General features: G+C 46.3%; 1 protein-coding gene across 3 annotated transcripts in view; it reads left to right on the top strand.

Moving 5' to 3' along the window:
- ZNF251 (zinc finger protein 251) overlaps positions 1-15,894 on the top strand; it is a 36,157-nt gene extending 20,263 nt beyond the window's left edge. For 2 of the 3 annotated variants that reach the window (XM_017511720.2, XM_017511721.2), the window contains exon 4: positions 13,296-15,894. In XM_017511720.2, the coding sequence (XP_017367209.1) occupies positions 13,296-15,034 (1,739 nt within the window). In that variant the 3' untranslated portion in view covers positions 15,035-15,894. Of the gene's footprint in view, positions 1-6,873; positions 6,935-13,295 lie in introns of those variants that run through there. The other variant, XM_017511722.2, reaches the window with a different exon arrangement.
- The last annotated feature ends 4,536 nt before the right edge of the window (positions 15,895-20,430 follow it).

Raw genomic sequence — 20,430 nt, 5'->3', positions numbered from 1 at the left:
GGGGTGAGTGTGGTCTCCAGGGCCCTGCATGGTGAGCAGGGGGTGAGTGTGGTCTCCAGGGCCCTCCATGGTGAGCAGGGTTGAGTGTGGTCTCCAGGGCCCTCCGTGGCGAGCAGGGGTGAGTGTGGTCTCCAGGGCCCTCCGTGGTGAGCAGGGGGTGAGTGTGGTCTCCAGGGCCCTGCATGGTGAGCAGGGGGTGAGCGTGGTCTCCAGGGCCCTCCATGGCGAGCAGGGGTGAGTGTGGTCTCCAGGGCCCTCCATGGTGAGCAGGGGGTGAGTGTGGTCTCCAGGAGGGGGTGGGTGTGGTCTCCAGGGCCCTCCATGGTGAGCAGGGGTTAGTGTGGTCTCCAGGGCCCTGCATGGTGAGCAGGGGGTGAGTGTGATCTCCAGGAGCCACGGTGAACGCTGGCTATTGTCACTGTGGTGGGTGGTGAGTCCCAGCCACGACTTGAGCATCCATGGCAGGGAGCCTCCTGTTGCACTGGTCCTCCCCACCCAGTGAGGTTTCCATGACCTCACAGATGTTTTTCTGACTTGTGGGCATGGGATTGGCCACATTTAGGGACATTTGTGGGGGATCTGGGCCAGTGTCCTGGAGGAATATAGTGCACATTTCTGTGGGCATGAGCGTTATCTCTGGCCTGATACTAAATGCCCTGAGTAGCTGGTCAGCCCCCTTTTCACTCCAGCAATGCAAAATCTCCTTTTTTTTTGAGATGAAGTCTCACTCTGTCACCAGACTGAAGTGCAGTAGTGCGATCTCAGCTCACTGCAATCTCCGACTCCTTGGTTCAAGTGATTTTCCTGCCTCAGTCTCCCAAGTAGCTGGGATTACAGGCACTCGCCACCACACCCAGCTAATCTTTGTACTTTTAGTAGAGATGGGGTTTCACCATGTTGGCCAGGATGGTCGTGATCTGCCTGCCTCTGCCTCCCAAAGTGCTGGGATTACAGAGGTGAGCCACTGCGCCTGGCATCTTTTTTTTTTTTTTTTTTGAGATGGAATTTCACTCTGTCATCCAGACTGGAGTGCAATAGTGCGATCTCAGCTCACCGCAACCTCTGCCTCCCGGGTTCAGCCCTCCTTAGCCTCCGGAGCAGTTGGGATTACAGGTACCTGCCATCATACCTGGGTAATTTTTGTACTTTTATAGAGATGGGGTTTCACCATGTTTGCCAGGCTGGTCTTGAACTCCTGAACTCAGATGATCTGCCCGCCTCAGCCTCCCAAAGTGCTAGGATTACAGGCGTGAGCCACCATGCTTGGCCTTCCTTTCTTTCTTTTTTTTTTTTTTTTTTTTTGAGACAGGGTCTCACTCTCCCGCTCAGGCTGGAGTGCAGTGGTGTGATCTTGGCTCACCTCAACCTTTGCTTCCAGGCTCAAGTGATTCTCCTACCTCAGCCTCCCAAGTAAAGTAGCTGGGATTACAGGCATGCACCACTATTGGCCTGCTAATTTTTGTATTTTCAGTGGAGATGGGGTTTTATCATGTTGGCCAGACTGGTCAAGAGGTCTTGAACTCCTGACCTCAGATGGCCCATCCTAAATGCTGGGATTACTGTGCCTGGCCAGTGCAAAAGTCTCTCTCTTTTTTTTTTCTTTTTTTTCCGAGACGGAGTCTTGCTCTATCAATAGGCTGGAGTGCAGTGGCGTGATCTCAGCTCACTGCAACCTCTGCCTGCGTGGTTCAAGCGATTCTCCTGCTTTAGCCTTCCCAGTAGCTGGGATTACAGGCATGCAAGCTGATTTTTGTATTTTTAGTAGAGACGGGGTTTTACCATGTTGGCCTGGATGGTCTGGATCTCATGACCTCGTGATCCGCCCACCTCAGCCTCCCAGTGCTAGAATTACAGGTGTGAGCCACCATGCCCAGCCTGCAAAATCTCTTAAGAAAAATTTGAATTCCTACCATACAGGAATTTGGTCTCCAGTTCTTTTTTTTTTTTTTCGTTGAGATGGAGTCTTGCTCTGTCACCAGGCTGGAGTGCAGTGGCACCATGTTGGCTCATAGCCACCTCCACCTCCCAGGTTCAAGCGATTTTCCTACCTCAGCCCCCCAAGTAGCTGGGACTACAGTCACGTGCCACCATGCCTGGCTAATTTTTGTATTTTTAGTAGAGACGGGGTTTCACCATGTTGGCCAGGATGTTTTCGATCTCTTGACCTCGTGATCCGCCTGCCTCGGCCTCCCAAAGTGCTGGGATTACTGGTGTAAGCCACTGCGCCTGGCATTGGTCTCCAGTTCTAATTCCACTGTCCCCTGCAGTTTTGACCTTTTGGATTATTACCAGAAGAATCTGAGGGTGACCTCTGTGTGTCCCCACCTCACAGGCAGCACTTCCCTCTCCAGGGTGTCCCAGTGGCCTCTGAGAGACCAGGGTCAGCACCCATCAGTGCCATCATTTTCTGGTGTCAGGGTTGACCCCCAGGCCCCGGGGCCACAGGGCCAGAGCTCGGCATGCTGGTGGCAGCAGCACCAAGTAGAGTCGATGCCGCTGCTGTGAGCCTTGTACTCTGAGAGCTGGGCGGAGGCCCCTGGCACCTGGTGGGGCAGGGACTAGGTGGTCAGGCATTTGCTTTTGCCCACCAGTTGTAGTCACTTCCCGCCAGAGATTAGACCCATGACACCCCCTGGAGTTGGGGGACAGGGCTGACAGCCACTGGGACAAAGCATGGACATTTGCAAGGGGTCATGGCCAGCCTCTGCGGGGATTGCCCACTGTCTGGGGTCTGCGGTAGACCTGGACACCTGTGAACGCCGCAGGAGGTTTCCCTATAGCCATGAGCTTTCTTCACAGCACTGGGATAAAGGAAACCACCAGGCAGGTGTGGCATGGGAAGGTCCCCAACCACGGAACCTTGGTCTGAGTGGGCGTCTCCTCGGTCAGGATTTCAGAGACACAGAGCCACCCTTACCTGCCCAGCAGCCACTTAAGGTGCACAGTTTAGGCATCTGGCGCGTCCAGCCTAAAACTTTACCAGCTGCTGGATAGACCCTAGCAGCAGCTCTGCCTTCCCAGACGCAGTTGGCCCCACTGGCAGTGATTTTAGTCAGGCAGGCGCAGCTGAAAGGCATCTCATGCTAAGCATGGGTATGTTCCGTCCCAGCAACTGTGTTAGCTGTTCCAGGGTTTTTTCTTTTTTCCTTTTCTTTATCTTATGGAGAAAACCTCTTCAGTGATTAGGCACAAGATGGAAAATAAAGATCTTACTCATAGGTCTTAGGGGTACACGGCATGCTTGAAGGCCACAAGGAGGTCCGCATGAGAAGAGGATGGACGGCGAGCATCTGGGGTATCTGCCTTTCTTGGGGTCCAGGGTGTGGGTGGAAGCCCAGACTGGGAGAAGAGGGATTGCAGGGTTTGAAGCAAACACACACAAGGAGGGCTCTTGCTCTGCATTCCGTCCAGGTTCGCGTACAATCAAGCAGCTGGGTGCGGGTAGGCTTGGAGCGGTGGCCTCTGACCTGCAAGGACTAAGAGGGAGGGGTTGGGAACTCAGGTAAGGCTGCTTCAGAGGCCTTATGGCAGCCAGAGATCATGTCGAAAAGCAAAGCACCTGCGGAGGCAGCGCGGAAACGAGCTCGCTGCACTGTGGTTTTTGAGAGGTGGGGTCTCAACGTCTTGTGCACGCACGTCTCAAACTCTTGGCCTCAAGCGATCCTCCCACCTCAGCCTCTCAAAGTGCTAGGATTACGGGCATGAGCCACCACACCTGAATTAAGTTTTATATATATATATATATAAAACTTTATTTAGACGGAATCTTGCTCTTTTGCTAGGCTGGCGTGCAGTGGCACTATCTTGGCTCACTGCAACCTCCGTCTCCTGGATTCAAGCAATTCCCCTGTCTCAGCCTCCTGAGTAGCTGAGACTACAGGCGCGCATCACCACGCCCAGCTAATTTTTATATTTTAGTAGAGATGGGGTTTCTCCATCTCTACTAGGGCCAGGATGGTCTCGATATCCTGACCTCATGATCCACCCGCCTTGGCCTCCCAAAGTGCTGGGATTACAGGCGTGAGCCACCACTCCCGGCCTTAGGTAATATTTTATCAACCTTTTCATTTTGTTTGTTTTGTTTTGAGACAGAGTCTTACTCTGTCGCCCCGGCTGGAGTGCAGTGGCACAGTCTCACTCAGCTCACTACAACCCCCACCTCCTGGGTTGAAGCAATTCTCCTGCCTCAGCCTGCCTCTTGAGTAGCTGGGACTACAGGCACGTGCCACCACGCCCGGCTAATTTTTCTATTTTTTAGTAGAGAAGGGGTTTTACCATGTTGGCCAAGGCTGCTCTTGAACTCCTGACTTCAGGTAATCCACCCGCCTTGGCCTCCCAAAGTGCTGGGATTACAGGCATGAGCCACTGCTCCCAGCCTTTATCAACAATTTGTTAAATGCAAGCAAATTATTACCACTGCTAGTATTAAGTTACCTGCCGTGGTTTGCTTTTGAAGGCTGATAGGTTCCAACGCTCAGTCTAATGTAATTGGCCAATTTGTCTTTTTATTATGGCCTCTCAGTCATGCATAGATTTTGGATGATCTAGAATTGATGTACAGCCATTGTCCCCACAACGTTTATGGAAGATTCCAGACAGACATCAAATTTGGAAGAACTTTATAGTGAAGACTCAATACACCCACCACCGAGGTTCTGTGTTAACATTTTATCATGTTTCCCCATCCCACTATCCCTATACTAGACCCATCATCTACTTACTTTGTTTTTGCTCTTAAAGTAAATTGCAGGGCTGGGCACAGTGGCTCACACCTGTAATCCCAACACTTTGGGAAGCTGAGGTGGGCGGATCACTTGAGGCCAGAATTTGACACAAGCCTGGCCAACATGGCAAAACCCCATCTCTACTAAAAAATATAAAAATTAGCTGGGCATGGTGGCACATGCCTGTAGTCCCAGCTACTCGGGAGACTGAGGCATGAGAATCACTTGAACCTGGGAGGCAAAGGTTGCAGTGAGTTGAGATTGCATCATTGCACTCCAGCCTGGGCAACAGAGAAAGACTCAGGAAAAAACAAAAACAAAACAGTTGCAGCTGTGAAGACACGTCCTTTATTAAAATTATTGGGCCAGGCATGGTGTCTCAGTCTGTAATTCTAGCACTTTGGGAAGCCAAGGTGGGCGGATCACCTGAGGTCAGAAGTTTGAGACCTGTGTGGCCAACATGGTGAAATCCTGTCTCTACTAAAAATACAACATGGTGAAATCCGGTCTCTACTAAAAATACAAAAATCGCTGGGCACAGTGACTCACACCTGTAATCCCAGCATTTTGGGAGGCTGAAGTGGGCAGGTCATGAGATCAGGAGTTTGAGACCAGGCTGGCCAACATGGCAAAACCTCTTCTCTACTAAAAATACAAAAATTAGCTGGCTGTAGTGGCATACACCTGTAGTGCCAGCTACTTGGGAGATTGAGGCAGGAGAATCACTTGAAACTGGGAGGCGGTGGTTGCAGTGAGCTGAGACGGCGCCACTGCACTCCAGCCTGGGAGTGCAACAGAGTGAGACTCCGTCTTAAAAAAATACACACACACACACACACTAGCAGGGCGTGATGACTAACACCTGTAATCCTGGCTACTCAGGAGGCTGAGGCGGGAGAATAGCTTGAGCCTGGGAGGCAGAGGTTGTGGTAAGCAGAAATTGAGCCACTGCACTCCAGCCTAGGTGACAGAGTGAGACTCTGTCTCTAAATAAATAAATGAATAAATATAAACTAACCATGTAGCAGCACTAACAGGACACTTCCTTTAAACACATATGTGTCACTAATTGGAGATCAGTGTTTGTTTATAATTTTTTCTTTCGAGGTGAAAATTACATAAATAGAATGCACAAATCTTCAGTGTGAGTTTGCTCAGCTTTAAGAGATAGACACACTTGTGTAAACCAAACCTTTATCAAGATACGGAATGTTACTGTTGCCCTGAACATTTCATTGGTACGCAGGACACCATTAAGGGAACACAGGTTTTTGTAGCTGGAGGAAGACGAAGAACTGTGTAGTTTCGTGAAACTGTGCTTCTGATAGCAGCTATTTGTGGTAATTTTGACTAAAGTGTTGATTGGAATAGTCTAAACTCGCAGGGGAACGAGGCTTCTGTGTGTGATTAGTGCCACACTTAGACCAGGAAGCAAGGTGGCCTTAGCTCTGTGGCCCACATATCCCACGGATGATGTCAGTGTAGTGAACCACTAACGTCGTGGGGCTTCCCCGGAGCTCCGGAGGAGCCGTCATCTTGAAGCATTTAGGTCGTTTGGGGCAGGTGGCGGAGAGCCTGTCCTCAGGCTTAATCCCCTGTGGCTGCCCGAGGCACTGCTGTCTCCTCTGATGGGGGCGTTTCCACCACAGTCACTGGCTGGAAGGTCTTGTCAGCCGAATGGAAAAGGTGATTCTGTTTCTACTGATTCGCCTTTGAAGGGCAGTGGTGAGCACAGGGGCCATGCTTAAAAGTTCCGAGTGTGTGTCGGGGGTGCCCAGGAGGTTAGAGATGGGGCCCCCGGGAGCCAGAGGTTCCATTCCCGCCCTCCCTACCACAGTGTCTGACCTGGCCCTGCAGGCGATCCTGGCAGTGCCTCCATGTGGACTTTGTGCCCAGGCTGAGTTGCAGTCGTGTTTGTTGGGGGTCTCTTGTCAGGGACCCCCGATGCCTGCGATGCCTCGTCACAGCATCACGTGCTGTGCTCTCCGTGGCTGTGTTACCACGGGAGGCCTCTGGGTGGCAGCAGAGCCCACTTGTGCTGCTCTCCCAGTCCAGGGATTGGTGCTCTGGGCTCAGCGTCTGGAGGGTCATTTAGGCCAGGTGGATAAAACATGGCATCTCTACTTAGTTGTTTTCTGAGTTCTGTTTTGGCACTTTTCAGCCGATGTACGAAGGAAGAGGCACCGCTGGGCCTGCCATACAGCTGCACAGTGAGTGAGCGGCTTCGAGTTGGTGGGTGAGGGCACCCCCCCTGGGAACACTGCTGCCTGCAATGTTGAGAAACTGTTACAATTGGACATTTTAATCCGAGTAGTCACAAAGAACACATGTAACATGTTGATAGCATGATGAGAGATGTGTTTTGGTTTTGGTTTCAGAGACAGGGTCTTACTCTGTTGCCCAGGCTGGAGTGCAGAGGTGAAATCTCAGCTCACTGCAGCCTCCACCTCCTGGGCTTAAGCTCTCCTCCCAATTCAGCCTCCCAAAGTGCTAGGGTTACGGGCACGAGCCACCACGCCCAGCCTAAAAGATCTGTTTTTAAGCGTGCAGTTGCGTTGATATGAGGCATCAGGGAGGAGCCTGGCATTTAAGAGGAATCTTAAATGCTTGCTAAAAGGGCACTATGTATGGTTAAAACAATAGTAAATAAATTTTTTCCCCAATTTTTTTTTAACTTTTATAACAAGGAGCTTTAGGAGTAAACTCTTATTTTTAATTTTTAAATTTGAATATAGGTCAGGCACACTTCATTTTATTGCACTTCACTTTGTTGTACTTTGCAGATACTGCATTTTTTTTTTTAAGATGGAGTTTCACTCTTGTCCCCCAGGCTGGAGTGTAATGGCATGATAACAGCTCAGTGGAACCTCTGCCTCCCAGGTTCAAGCAATTCTCCTGCCTCGGCCTCCCAAGTAGCTGAGATTATAGGCGTGCACCACCATGCCCGGCTAATTTTGTATTTTTAGTAGAGACAGTGTTTCACCATGTTGGTCAGGCTGGTCTCAAACTTCTGATCTCAGGTGATCTGCCCACCTCCGCCTCCCAAAGTGCTGGGATTACAGGTGTGAGCCACTGCAACCAGCCAACATTTTTTACAAATTGACGGTTTGTGAACCTTGTGTTGAGCGAGTCTGTCAGTGCCATTTTCAATAGCATGTGCTCACTTCTGTCTGTGTCACATTTTAGTGATTCTTGCAGTATTTCAAACCTTTTTATTATATCTGTTACAATGATCAGTGATCTTTTTTTTTTTTTATTTTTTTTATTTTTTTTGATCAGTGATCTTTAATGTTGCTATTGTAATTGTTTAAGGGCACCGTGAACCCTGCCCGCATGAGATAGTGAACTTAATCAAATGTTGAGTGTCCTGACCCACTGAGCAGCCATTCCCTCCCTCTCCCCCTCTCCAAGGGCCTCCATATTCCCTGAGACTCAGCAATATTGTAACTAGGCCAATTAATAACCCTGCAATGACCTGTGAGTGTTCAAATGAAGAGTCACACATCTCTTGCTTTATTGCAAATGCTAGAAATTATCAAGCTTAGTGGGAAGGCAGAATGAAAGCTGAGATAGGCCAAAAGCCAGGCCTCTTGCATCTGTTAGCTAAGTTGTGAGTGCAAAGCAAAAGATCTCCTGGTGTGGTGGCTCATGCCTGTAGTCTCAGCTGCTCATAAGGCTGAGACAGGAGAATCACTTTGACCTCACAAGTTTGGAGGCTGCAATGAGCTATGATCACACCACTGCACTCCAGCCTGGGCGACAGAGTGAGACCCTGTCTCAAGAAGATACTAACAATAAAAAGAAAAGTTCTTAGGCTGGGCGCAGTGGCTCACACCTGTAATCCCAGCACTTTGGGAGGTCATGGCAGGCAGATCATGAGGTTAGGAGATCGAGACCATCCTGGCTAATATGGTGAAACCCCATCTCTACTAAAAATACAAAAAATCAGCCAGGCATGATGGCACGCACCCGTAGTCTCAGTTACTTGGGAGGCCGAGGCAGGAGAATTGCTTGAACCCGGGAGGTGGAGGTTGCAGTGAGCCGAGATCGTGGCACTGCACCCCAGCCTGGGCAACAGAGTAAGACATCATCTCAGAAAAAAGAAAAGTCCTTGAAGGAAATTTGAAGTGCTATTCTGGTGAACTCATGAATGACAAGAAAGTACAGCAGCTTTATTGCTGGTGTGGAGGCAGTTTCAGTCCCCCTCAAACTGTCTGGCTAGAAGATAAAACCAGACACATTCCTTTAAGCCAAAGCTTCACCTCTAGAACAAGGCCCTAACTCTCTTCAATTCTGTGAAAGCTGAGGGGAAAAGGAAGCTGCAGAAGAAAACCTTGAAGCTAGCAGAGGTTGATTCATGAGGGTTAACGAAAGAAACCGTCTCTATAACAAAAGTACAAGGTGAGGCAGCAACTGCTGATGGAGAAGCTGCAGCAAGTTGTCCAGAAGACCTAGCTACGGTGATTGATGAAGGTGGCTACACTAGCAATAGATTTTCAGTGTAGACAATCAGTCTTCTATTGCAAGAAGATGCCATCTAGGACTTCCATAGCTAGAGAGGAGCAGGCAGTGCCTATCTTCAAAGCTTCAAAAGACAGGCTGCCTCTCTTGTTAGGGACTGTGTACACAGATTGTATTGCTTACTGAATGTTCACAAATCAGACCCAGCCATGTGGCCAGCACAGATTAGGAAACAAAACAGTATCAGCTCTACAGAAGCCCAGTGGTGTCTCTCCAAGGCACTACTGCCACAGGGATAGTCACTGAGTTTTGAACTTTTTATAAATAGAACTTTACAGCATATACTCTTTTATGTTTGGGCTCTTTCACTAAAAAAAAAAAAACTTTTTTCAGAGGCAGGGTCTCACTCTATTGCCCATACTAGAGTGCAGTGGCACAATCATAGCTCACTGTAATGTCAAACTCTGGGGCTCAAGTAATCCTCCCACCTCAACCTCCTGAGTAGGTGGGCAGGTGTGGACCACCGTGCCTGGCTAAGTTTTTTAATAGTCTTTATTATTATTGAGACACAGTCTCACTGTGTCACCCAGGGTGGAGTGCAATCACCCAATCTTGGCTCACTGCAACCTCCACCTCCCAGTTCAGGTGATTTTCCTGCCTCAGCCTCTGAGTAGCTGGGATTACAGGAGCATGCCACCACACCTGGCTAATTTTTTTTTCTTTTTTTTTAAGTAGAGATGGAGCTTTGCCATGTTGGCCAGGCTGGTCTTGAGCTTCTGGCCTCAAGCGATCTGCCCATCTCGGCTTCCCAAAGTGTTGAGATTACGAGTGTGAGCCACCACACCCAGCCTAACTTTGCGTTCTTGGAATAAACCTACTTGTTCATGATGTGTTATCCTTGTTACATATATTACCAGATTTGGCTTCTTAATGTTTTGTTTAGGGATTTCACATCCATAATTGTGGGTGAGGTTGGCCTCCAATTTTGTTTTCTCATACTGTTGTCAAATTTTGGTATCAAAGATGAATTAACCTCACATACACTGTTGGAACATGTATCATCTCTTTCTGTTTTCTGGATGTAACTGATGAAGAATAAAACAGAGAATGAACAAATAACCAAAATGAAAAAGGTGCCACCACCTAGATACTTCAGACTATAATAAAAACATATTTTGGGCCAGGTGCAGTGACCTATACCTGTAATCCCAGTATTTTGGAGGCCGAAGCAGGAGGATTGCTTGAGATCAGGAGTTGGAGACAAGCCTGGCAACATAGTGAGACCCTGTCTCTACAAAAAAAATTAGGAATGATCTGGGCATCATTCCTAATGATGCACACCTGTAGTCCCAGCTACTTGGGAGCCTGAAGTGGGAGGAGCACTTGATCTCAAGAGTTCAAGGCTGCAGTGAGCTATGATCACACCACTGTACTCCACCATGGCAACAGAGCAAGCCCTGTCTTTTAAAAAAAGAAAGAAATACATGCTGACCTAAGAAGAAAAATAAATAAATAAAGAAAAATGGTGGGGGGAAGATATTTTGTGCACAATTATGCCAAATATTTTGAACATTGAGATAAAATGTATAAATACCCTAAAAAAATAAATTTATCAAAACTGAGCAAGAAAAGGTTAATTATTATTATTATTATTTTTTTTTGAGACGGAGTTTCGCTCTTGTTACCCAGGCTGGAGTGCAATGGCGCAATCTCAGCTCACCGCAACCTCCGCCTCCTCGGTTCAGGCAATTCTCCTGCCTCAGCCTCCTGAGTAGCTGGGACTACAGACACGCGCCACCATGCCCAGCTAATTTTTTGTATTTTTAGTAGAGACGGGGTTTCACCATGTTACCAGGATGGTCTCGATCTCTTGACCTTGTGATCCACCCGCCTCGGCCTCCCAAAGTGCTGGGATTACAGGCTTGAGCCACCGCGCCCGGCTAATACATAATTCTTTAAGTGCTAAAACATTGACTCATAATTTAAAACCCTTCCTCAGAGAAAATGGCAAGCGCAGATGGCTTCATCAACTTATACTAAACACTTAAGAAATAGCAACTATCTTACATGTATATGTTCAATAAAAGTTGGTTTATGCTGTTTATATAATTTTAGAACTTCATTCTTCACTTTGTAATACAAGCTTTTTATTTAATTATATCTTTCTATTATAATAATGGTAGAATGGTATTCCATTATGTGAATGGTCTTTAATTGGTTTAAACAGCCCCCCAGGCTGGGCACAGTGGCTCACACCTGTAATCCCATCACTTTGGGAGGCCAAGGAGGGCGGATCACAAGGTCAGGAGTTCGAGACCAGCCTGACCAACATGGTGAAACCCCATCTGTACTAAAAATACAAAAAATTAGCCTGGCATGGTGGTGAGCAACTGTAATCCCAGCTACTCAGGAGACTGAGGACAATCACTTGAACCCAGGAGGCAGAGGTCGCAGTGAGCCGAGATTGTGCCATTGCATTCCAGCCTGGGCGACAGAGCAAGACTCCATCTCAACAAAAAAAAGCCCCCTGTTTTTGGACATTTGGGGGGCTTCCTTGTTTCCCCATAATTACAAAATGCAGTGAGCATCATTGCAGTCAGTCATTTCCACGTATATATGGCAGTCCACTTAGGATAAATCCTAGGGGAGTAGTTTGGAGGACAAAGGGTGTGTGAAATACCAATTTTTTGGTTCAATACTGCCACTTTTTAAAAAAGTTACATTTTGGCTAGGCACAGTGGCTTGCACCTGTAGACCCAGCTACTTGGGAGGCTAAGGCAGGAAGATTGCTTGAGCCAGGGAGTTCAAGGCTGCAGTGAACTGTGGTTGCACCACTGCACTCCAACCTGGGCAACACAGCAAGAACCTGTCTCAAAAAAGTCGTTTATATACAGTCCCACCAACAATAAATGGCATGCTTGTTGCTTTAATTCTTACCAATGCTCAGCATTATTTTTTTAAAGTCTGTATCATAAAGCCCAAACTTCTCAACCTCTTTGCAGTGCCTCCTGTGTCTACCCTGCCTCATCTTGCCCCAGTCTTCCCTCATACTTCTAGCTGTAGCCATGGTGAGATTAAAAAAAAAAAAATTGAGACAGTTTAACTCTGTCACCCAGGCTGGAGAGCAGTGGCGTGATTCTAGCTCATTGCGGTCTCAAACTCATGGCCTCAGTCACTCTTCCTGCCTCAGACTCCCAAAGTGCTGGAATTATAGTTGTGAGCCAGTGCACCCAGCAGTGAGGTTCTTTTTCTTTTTTGAGACAGAGTATCATTCTGTTGCCCAGACTGGAGTGCAGTAGCACCATCATGGCTTACCACAGCCTTGACCTCCTAGGCTCAAGCAATCCTTATCCCTCAGTCTTCTGAATAGCTGGGACCATAGGCATGCACCGCCACATCCAGCTAATTAAAATTTTTTTTCTTTTTGTATTGACAGGGTCTCCTTATGTTGCCCAGGCTGGTCTTGAACTCCTGGCTTCAAGCAGCCCTCCTGCCTTGCCCCCCCAACACCCACCAACTGAGTACAGATGTGAGCCACCGCGTCTGGCCCAGATTCTTTAAATCAGGAACTTGATTGATATTTTTGTGCATCACAACCAGGCCCAGGCCTTCCTGTCTGCCACTGCTAACTTATTTCCTTTGTCAGGTTTCAGCTTGAACCTCACTCCTGGAATTTTTTCTGACCACGTAGACTGGGTTGGGTCCAATAACACATTTACACACAGTTTCTGTCATATTGTTTATCATTATTTTTAAGAACGAACTTGCTGTCTACCTGAGTAGAACATAAACTTCATGAGATCAGAAACTATATCTCCCTGTATATTCCTTACCTAGAACATACCTGGTCTTCTAAATATTTGTTGAATAGATTAATTTGCCAATTTGATGGTGAAAAATTATAATTTGTTTTGATTTGACTACTTTGATAACAAATGAATATTTTTATTCTGTTGATTGGCCATCTTTACTTTTGAATTCTGCCTTTCACGTTTTGCTATGAGAGCATCTGCCTTCTGCATAATGGTTGATAGGAGCTTCTAACAAGTCATGTACTTTATCCCTGATGGAGGGTTTTCTCAAGTAACTCTTTGTGTTTTTCTTTAACAGATTCTGAGGTTGGGACCAAGAAGGAACTATCTATTTTAAACCAAAAATTTTCTGAAGAAGTAAAAACCCCAGAATTTGTATCAAGAAGACTCTTAAGGAATAATGCACAGGCAGCTGAATATCAGGAAGTATGGGGCCCTGGGGACAAACTGGAAGACAACCTGGGAAATTCTGCCTGGCAGAGTTTGAACATACCCAGCATTCACAAGGGAGTTTTAACAGAAGCTATCGTGGACAGGGAAAGATCTTTGGGAGAAAGAACCCAAGAGTGTGGTGCATTTGATAGAAACTTGAGTCTGAACCAAAATGTTATTAGACGTCAAAGAAATAAAACAAGAGAGAGGGTCTTTAAATGTGATATATGCAGCAAAACCTTCAAATATAATTCAGACCTAAGTAGACATCAGAGAAGTCACACTGGGGAGAAGCCATACGAATGTGGCCGATGTGGGCGAGCCTTTACTCACAGCTCAAACCTTGTTCTGCACCATCACATTCACACTGGAGATAAACCATTTAAATGCGACGAATGTGGGAAAACTTTTGGACTCAATTCTCACCTCCGTCTTCATCAGAGAATTCACACTGGAGAAAAACCCTTTGGGTGTGGTGAGTGTGGGAAGGCTTTTAGTCGAAGCTCAACTCTTATTCAACATCGGATAATTCACACAGGAGAGAAACCCTACAAATGTAATGAATGTGGAAGGGCCTTTAGCCAGAGCCCCCAGTTAACTCAGCATCAGAGAATTCACACTGGAGAGAAGCCCCATGAATGCAGTCACTGTGGGAAGGCCTTCAGTCGAAGTTCCAGCCTTATTCAGCATGAGAGAATCCACACTGGAGAGAAGCCCCATAAATGCAATCAGTGTGGGAAGGCCTTCAGTCAAAGCTCAAGCCTTTTTCTCCATCATAGAGTTCATACTGGAGAGAAACCCTATGTATGTAATGAATGTGGTAGAGCCTTTGGTTTTAACTCTCATCTTACTGAACATGTAAGGATTCACACAGGAGAAAAACCCTATGTTTGTAATGAGTGCGGCAAAGCCTTTAGTCGGAGTTCCACTCTTGTTCAGCATCGAAGAGTTCACACTGGGGAGAAGCCCTACCAATGCATTGAATGTGGGAAAGCTTTCAGCCAAAGCTCCCAACTCACCCTACACCAGCGAGTTCACACTGGAGAGAAACCCTATGAATGTGGTGCCTGTGGGAAGGCCTTCAGCCGGAGGTCAACCCTCACTCAGCATCAGAAAATTCACAGTGGAGAGACTCGCAAGTGCAGAAAACGTGGTCCAGCCTTTGTTCACGGTTCCAGCCTCACACCAGATGGACAGATTCCCGCTGGAGAGAAACAGAGCAGAGCCTTTAATCATGGTGCAAATCTCATTCTACGCTGGACAATTCACACTGGTGAGAAATCCTTTGGATATAATGAATGTGGAAAAGCTTTCAGTCCCCCCTCACAACCCACTGAAGATCAGAAAATGCATACTGGGGAAAAGCCCTATAAATGTCAAGAATGTAGAAAAGCCTTCAATGGGAATTCAACCCATATTCAACATCAGGCAACTCACACTGGTGGGAAACCATGTCATGGCAGTATGTGTGGGAAAGCCTTCAGCCAGAGCTCACAACTCACACCACATCAGCAGACTCATGTTGGAGAGAAACCTACTTTAAATGACGGATCTAAAAGATACTTTATTCATATCAAAAAGATTTTCCAAGAAAGACATTTTTAATTTTAATGTGGAAGGGCCTTTAGCCAGAGCCCCCAGTTAACTAAGCATCAGAGAATTCACACTGGAGAGAAGCCCCATGAATGCAGTCACTGTGGGAAGGCCTTCAGTCGAAGTTCCAGCCTTATTCAGCAACTGTTCCAGCCTTATTCAGCAAATGCAGAAGACAGTTTAGCAACTGTTCATTTTACATTAGATAGGATGGCATAATGAAAGATAAATAAGGTCTAAATATTACTGGCAGAGTAACATAAATAGTTCAGATGACTATTAAAGTCATTAAATCTGGAAATAAACACAAGAGAGTTCACTCTGGGAAATCAGACTGTGTAAAGGTTACTGCCATGCTCAGGAGTTGAACTGTGGGGTTTCGTATCTGGATACTCATCACGAATGGATGGAGGGCGTGAGAAGTGAGCCTTGCTTGTGCTCTGGGTCTACCCTACCTGACATCCTTCCAGACTCACCCTTGTTTCCTATCCAGGCCCAGGCTTGTGGCTGAGAACATCCACTTTCAGTCCCATACACCTGCCTTCAGGTGTGGTATAGAGAACTTGGGCCTGTTGTGGGGACTCAGCCTTATTCTCTCCACCGTCTCTCCCACTAACCCCCAGAGGAACTGCAGGTAGATGTTTCTTCCTTGCTTGGAGTCCCAGTTTTTGCATTTGTAAAATGAAAGTTGGTTTGTTTTTGGTCCTAAGGAGCTCTGCAGTTTGGCAGAGAGAGGGACCTTAGAGATCAATAAAGTAGCTGTCTGCCAAGTATCTCCACTTTTGAAAACTATAATTACTGATAAAATTTGTTAAAAGGCAGGTTTGTTGAAGCATAATTTATAAACAATAAAATTTACTCTTTTTAGTGTATAGTTCTGTGGGCTTTGACAAAAACATACACTTGTGCCACCACCACATTCCAGATATTCGACTTCTTCATCACCACCAGAATTCCTTTGTGCACTCTTGTGGTCAGCCCCTCCTCAACCCCAGTCCGTGGAAACCACTGGTTTGTTTTCTTCCATTGCCTCATCATTTCCAGAATTACAGTGTGCAGCTTGTTTGCATGTGGCTTCTTTAACTGAACGTGATGTATTGGAGTCATCCATATTGCCTGTGTAGAGTGCTTTTTTACTCCGAGTAGCATTCCATTGTGTGGATGGAACCAGTTGTTTATCCATTCACCCATAGAAGGGTATTAGGACATTTTCAGTATGGGCAACTATGATTATTTGGTCTCTTTTATTTTTTTGAAGTGGAGTTTCTATCTTGTCACCCAGGCTGGAGGGCAGTGGCGTAATTTTGGCTCACCACAACCTCTACTTCCCAGGTTCAAGAGATTCTCCTGCCTCAGCCTCCCAAGTAGCTGGGATTACAGGCGCCTGCCACGACACCCGGCTAATTTTGTATTTTTAATAGAGACAGGGTTTCTCCATGTTGGTCAAGCTGGTCTCAAACTCTCAACCTCAGGTTGATCTGCCCGCCTCAGCCTCCCAAAGTGCTGGGATTACAGGCATGAGCCACCGTGCCTGGCCAGGCAACTATGATCAAACCTGCTATAACTGTGTATCAACTACAGGCTGTTTTGTGAATCTAACTTTTCAGTTATGTTGGGTAAACAGGAGTGGGACTGCTGGGTCACTTGGTAAGCTTATGTTTAACGTTTTAAGAAACTGCCAAACCGTTTTACAAAGTCAGCTACACATCTGCCCGATGATGTGTGAGTTTAGTTGCTTTCAAACTTCACCAGATCTTGGTATTGTCCCTTTTTTAATATTCTAGCCATTTTAGTGGAGATACAATAGCATCCGTGGTTTTAATTTCTCTACTGACCGATAAGTATCTATTTAAAGAGTTTCACTGGGAAGTTTGAATAACACTATAGTAGTTAATCTCTCAGGGTGTGATACCCTCTGAAATCCTGATTTTCAATTCTGAGACTCTACCTACAAGAATCTTTTCAAATCTACTCTTCATTCTCTCCAGGTCTAACTGAAGTATTACCCCCCTTCAAGGAGCCTTCCTTAGTTAATGTCTCATTCCATCTTTGTTTTCTTTTTTTCTTTTGAGACAGTGTCACACTCTGTCACCGAGGCTGCAATGAAGTGATCACAGGCCACTGCAACCTTGACTTCCTGGGCTCAAGCAATCCTCCGACTTCAGCTCCCAAGTAGCTGGGACTACAGGGACATACCTCCACACCCAGATAATTTTTTTATTTTTTGTAAAGATGGTGTGACACCGTGTTGCCCAGGCTGGTCTTGAACTCCTGGGTTCAAGCGATCCACCTTCCTTGACCTTCCAAAGAACAGGGATTACAAGCATGAGCCACAGCACATGGTCCTACTGTTTTCTTAGGGAATTTAAGGTCACTGATACATTTAATATCTATTCTGTGATTTGCTGTACCTATTCACCCTGCTCAGGTTCTGTCTCCCCTACTTTATTATTAAAACTCTTATTGCAGAACCTCTTCCAAGTGTGGGAATTGCCAGCCTCAGTATGGTCCACGTGGAAGGTTCCACACAAGAGGGAGCGGATAGCACGGGCTTGCCTGGAGGGTCCTGTCTCCCTCTACAATGGATTCACTCTTACTTAAGGGAAAACACTGAATCTTCTTGGGTCTCTTTTTCTCCATCTCTAAAGTGGGGGAAAAAACACCTCTCCCACTTCCAAAAAAAGAACTCTCCTACTCTTGTATCCCATAGCACAACATTCATATCCCCACCATTTCAACTCACATTTTATTTTACTTTCTACCACGTTACCCCACATTCTACAGAGAACTCTCTGCTGTCAGAGATGTTGTCTTATGCACCTTTTTATCTCTAGCACATGATATGGAACAGGTGCTTAAGATGTTCTTGGAAAGGAAGAGAGGTGAAGGAGGGAGAGAAAGGAAACAGTGCCAAGAATGTGCTTTGTGTAAATGTGAACCTGTGCTTATGCTTTGTTCATGAGCACACTGGGTAAATCACAACTGTTTTTCTCTTCTGATCTACTGGAGGGTCCCACAATGATGCCTCTCTTAAGAGACTCACAGGTCTCACGTTTATGTAGAATGGAAGGAAGCATGGGGGCATGGGAGGTCTTGTGTGTGGCTCTAACAGCTGTTTTGACATTTGCCTTTTACTTGCTGTGGACCCTGGGACTGAGGATGTTAGTAGGGAAATTCATAGTTAAGCACCAAGAGAGTGAAGGAACACCTAAGGAGCTAAAAATGAAGACAGAAATGAAAGTCAGATCTTCACACCTGGAAACTCATGCTAGGGCAGCTCTGGGACCCGTTTATAGCCCCCATAAAGACAACGAGGCCTGGGTGGCTGGAAGGTGATGGTTGGAACCTCGGCCCCTGTTTAAAGCCGGAGCCCCAGAGGGCTGAAACCCCTGTGTAAAGATAGACTAGAAAAACACCCACCTGCACATATGGAGATGCTGGGCCATCTCCATAAATTTAGGAGATGGGAGTTGGAGTCCTGGGAGCCCAACCCAAGGTGACCAGAATTCAAAGGAGCAGAAGAAAACTGTAACACAACAGAAGTAAATATCCTCAGGCAAGTATCTGGAGATACTAAAAGCATCTAGAATCAGATATTTTAAAACTAAAAAAAAGTGTCTCATCCTATATTCTGCACCCCAAAAAGAAACAGGAAGAAATACAGGAAGATATGGAACATAGGTAGGAAATTATAGACAAAACAACTCTTTCAGGCCTACTTCTACATGGTTCAGAAAAAAATGAAACAAATAAATATAGCAAGGGTTAAGAACTGATGAGTCTGAGTTAAGGTTATTTGGGAGTTCTCTGCATTATTGCAACTTTTAATTTTGAAATTATTTCAAAGTAAAAAGCTTAGGGAAATGTTGGTCAAAGGAAACCAAATCTCCTTTGTGTCCTTTGGAGGAAGTTATAGGAGGAATAAGTTCAAGAAATCTATTGTACAACTTGCTATCATTAATAACAATGTATTGTACTCTGGAAAACTGCCTAGAGTAGGTTTTTTTTCTCACCACAAAAGAAGGTATGTGAGGTATTCATATGCTAATTAGATCAATTTAGCCATTTCACAATGTATACATATTTCAAATTTATTATGTTGTACACAATAAATATATATCTTTTTTTCTTTCAGATGGAGTCTCGCTCTGTTGTCAGGCTGAAATGCAGTGGCGTTAATCTCAGCTCACTGCAATCTCTGCCTCCCAGGTTGAAGCAATTCTCCTGCCTCAGCCTCCCACGTAGTTGGGTCTACAGGTGCCTGCCACCACGCCTGGCTAATTTTTTTTGTATTTTTAGTAGAGATGGGGTTTCACTGTGTAAGCCAGGATGGTCTTGATCTCCTGACCTCGTGATCCGCCCTCCTCGGCCTCCCAAAATTCAGGGATTACAGCCACCACATCTGGCCAAATATATCCTTTTGTTGGTTTCAAAATTAAATAAAAACTTAAAAGTTTAAGAAAGCTTAAGGCCAGGAGACTCTAAGCTTAAGGTCAGGCACGGTGGCTTTTGCCTGTAATCTCAGCACTTTGGGAGGCTAAGGCAGGCAGATCACCTGAGGTCAGGAAAGACTAGCCTGGCCAATACTGCAAAACCCCATCTCTACTAAAAATACTGTCCTTCAACTTCTGTTACTCAGAGCTTTAAAAATCAGCCTACAGGCTCATGCCTGTAATCCCAGCACTTTGGGAAGCTGAGGCAGGCGGATCACGAGGTCAAGAGATTGAGGGTGAAACCCCGTCTCTACTAAAAATACAAAAATTAGCTGAGCATGGTGGCATGCACCTATAGTCCCAGCTACTTGGGAGGCTGAGGCAGGAGAATCACTTGAACCCGGGAGGCAGAGGTTGCAGTGAACCAAGATTGTGCCACTGCACTCCAGCCTGGCAACACAGCGAGACTCCGTCTCAAAAACAAACAAACAAAAATCAATCTATTACTAAGGCCAGTCTTCATTAATTTATAAACTTTTGGCAAATAATCTATTGTCATTTCATAATTATAAATCAAAAATTAGGCTAGACATAGTGGCTTACACCTGTAATCCCAGCACATTGGGAGGCTGAGGGAGGACTGCTTGAAGTCAGGAGTTCCAGACCAGTCTGGGCAACATACTGAGACTCTGTCCCTATAAATACCACAAAACTTGCTCAGGCATGGTGGCTTGAGCCTGTGGTCCTGGCTACTCGGAGCCTGAGGTGAGAGGATTACTTGAGCCCAGAAGTCTGAGGCTGCATTGAGCTGTGATTGTACCACTGCACTCCTGCCCAGGTAACTAAGCAAGACCCTACTCTAAAATAATAATAATATGTTAAGAAGTTAAATGTTCAGGCCGGGCGCGGTGGCTCAAGCCTGTAATCCCAGCACTTTGGGAGGCCGAGGCGGGTGGATCACGAGGTCAAGAGATC

Source organism: Cebus imitator, unplaced genomic scaffold (genome assembly GCF_001604975.1).
Source record: "Cebus imitator isolate Cc_AM_T3 unplaced genomic scaffold, Cebus_imitator-1.0 Scaffold449, whole genome shotgun sequence".
NCBI classification, from domain to species: domain Eukaryota; kingdom Metazoa; phylum Chordata; class Mammalia; order Primates; family Cebidae; genus Cebus; species Cebus imitator.
The sequence above is the reverse complement of the archived record's forward strand: the minus strand, read 5'-3'. Positions and strand labels throughout refer to the sequence as shown.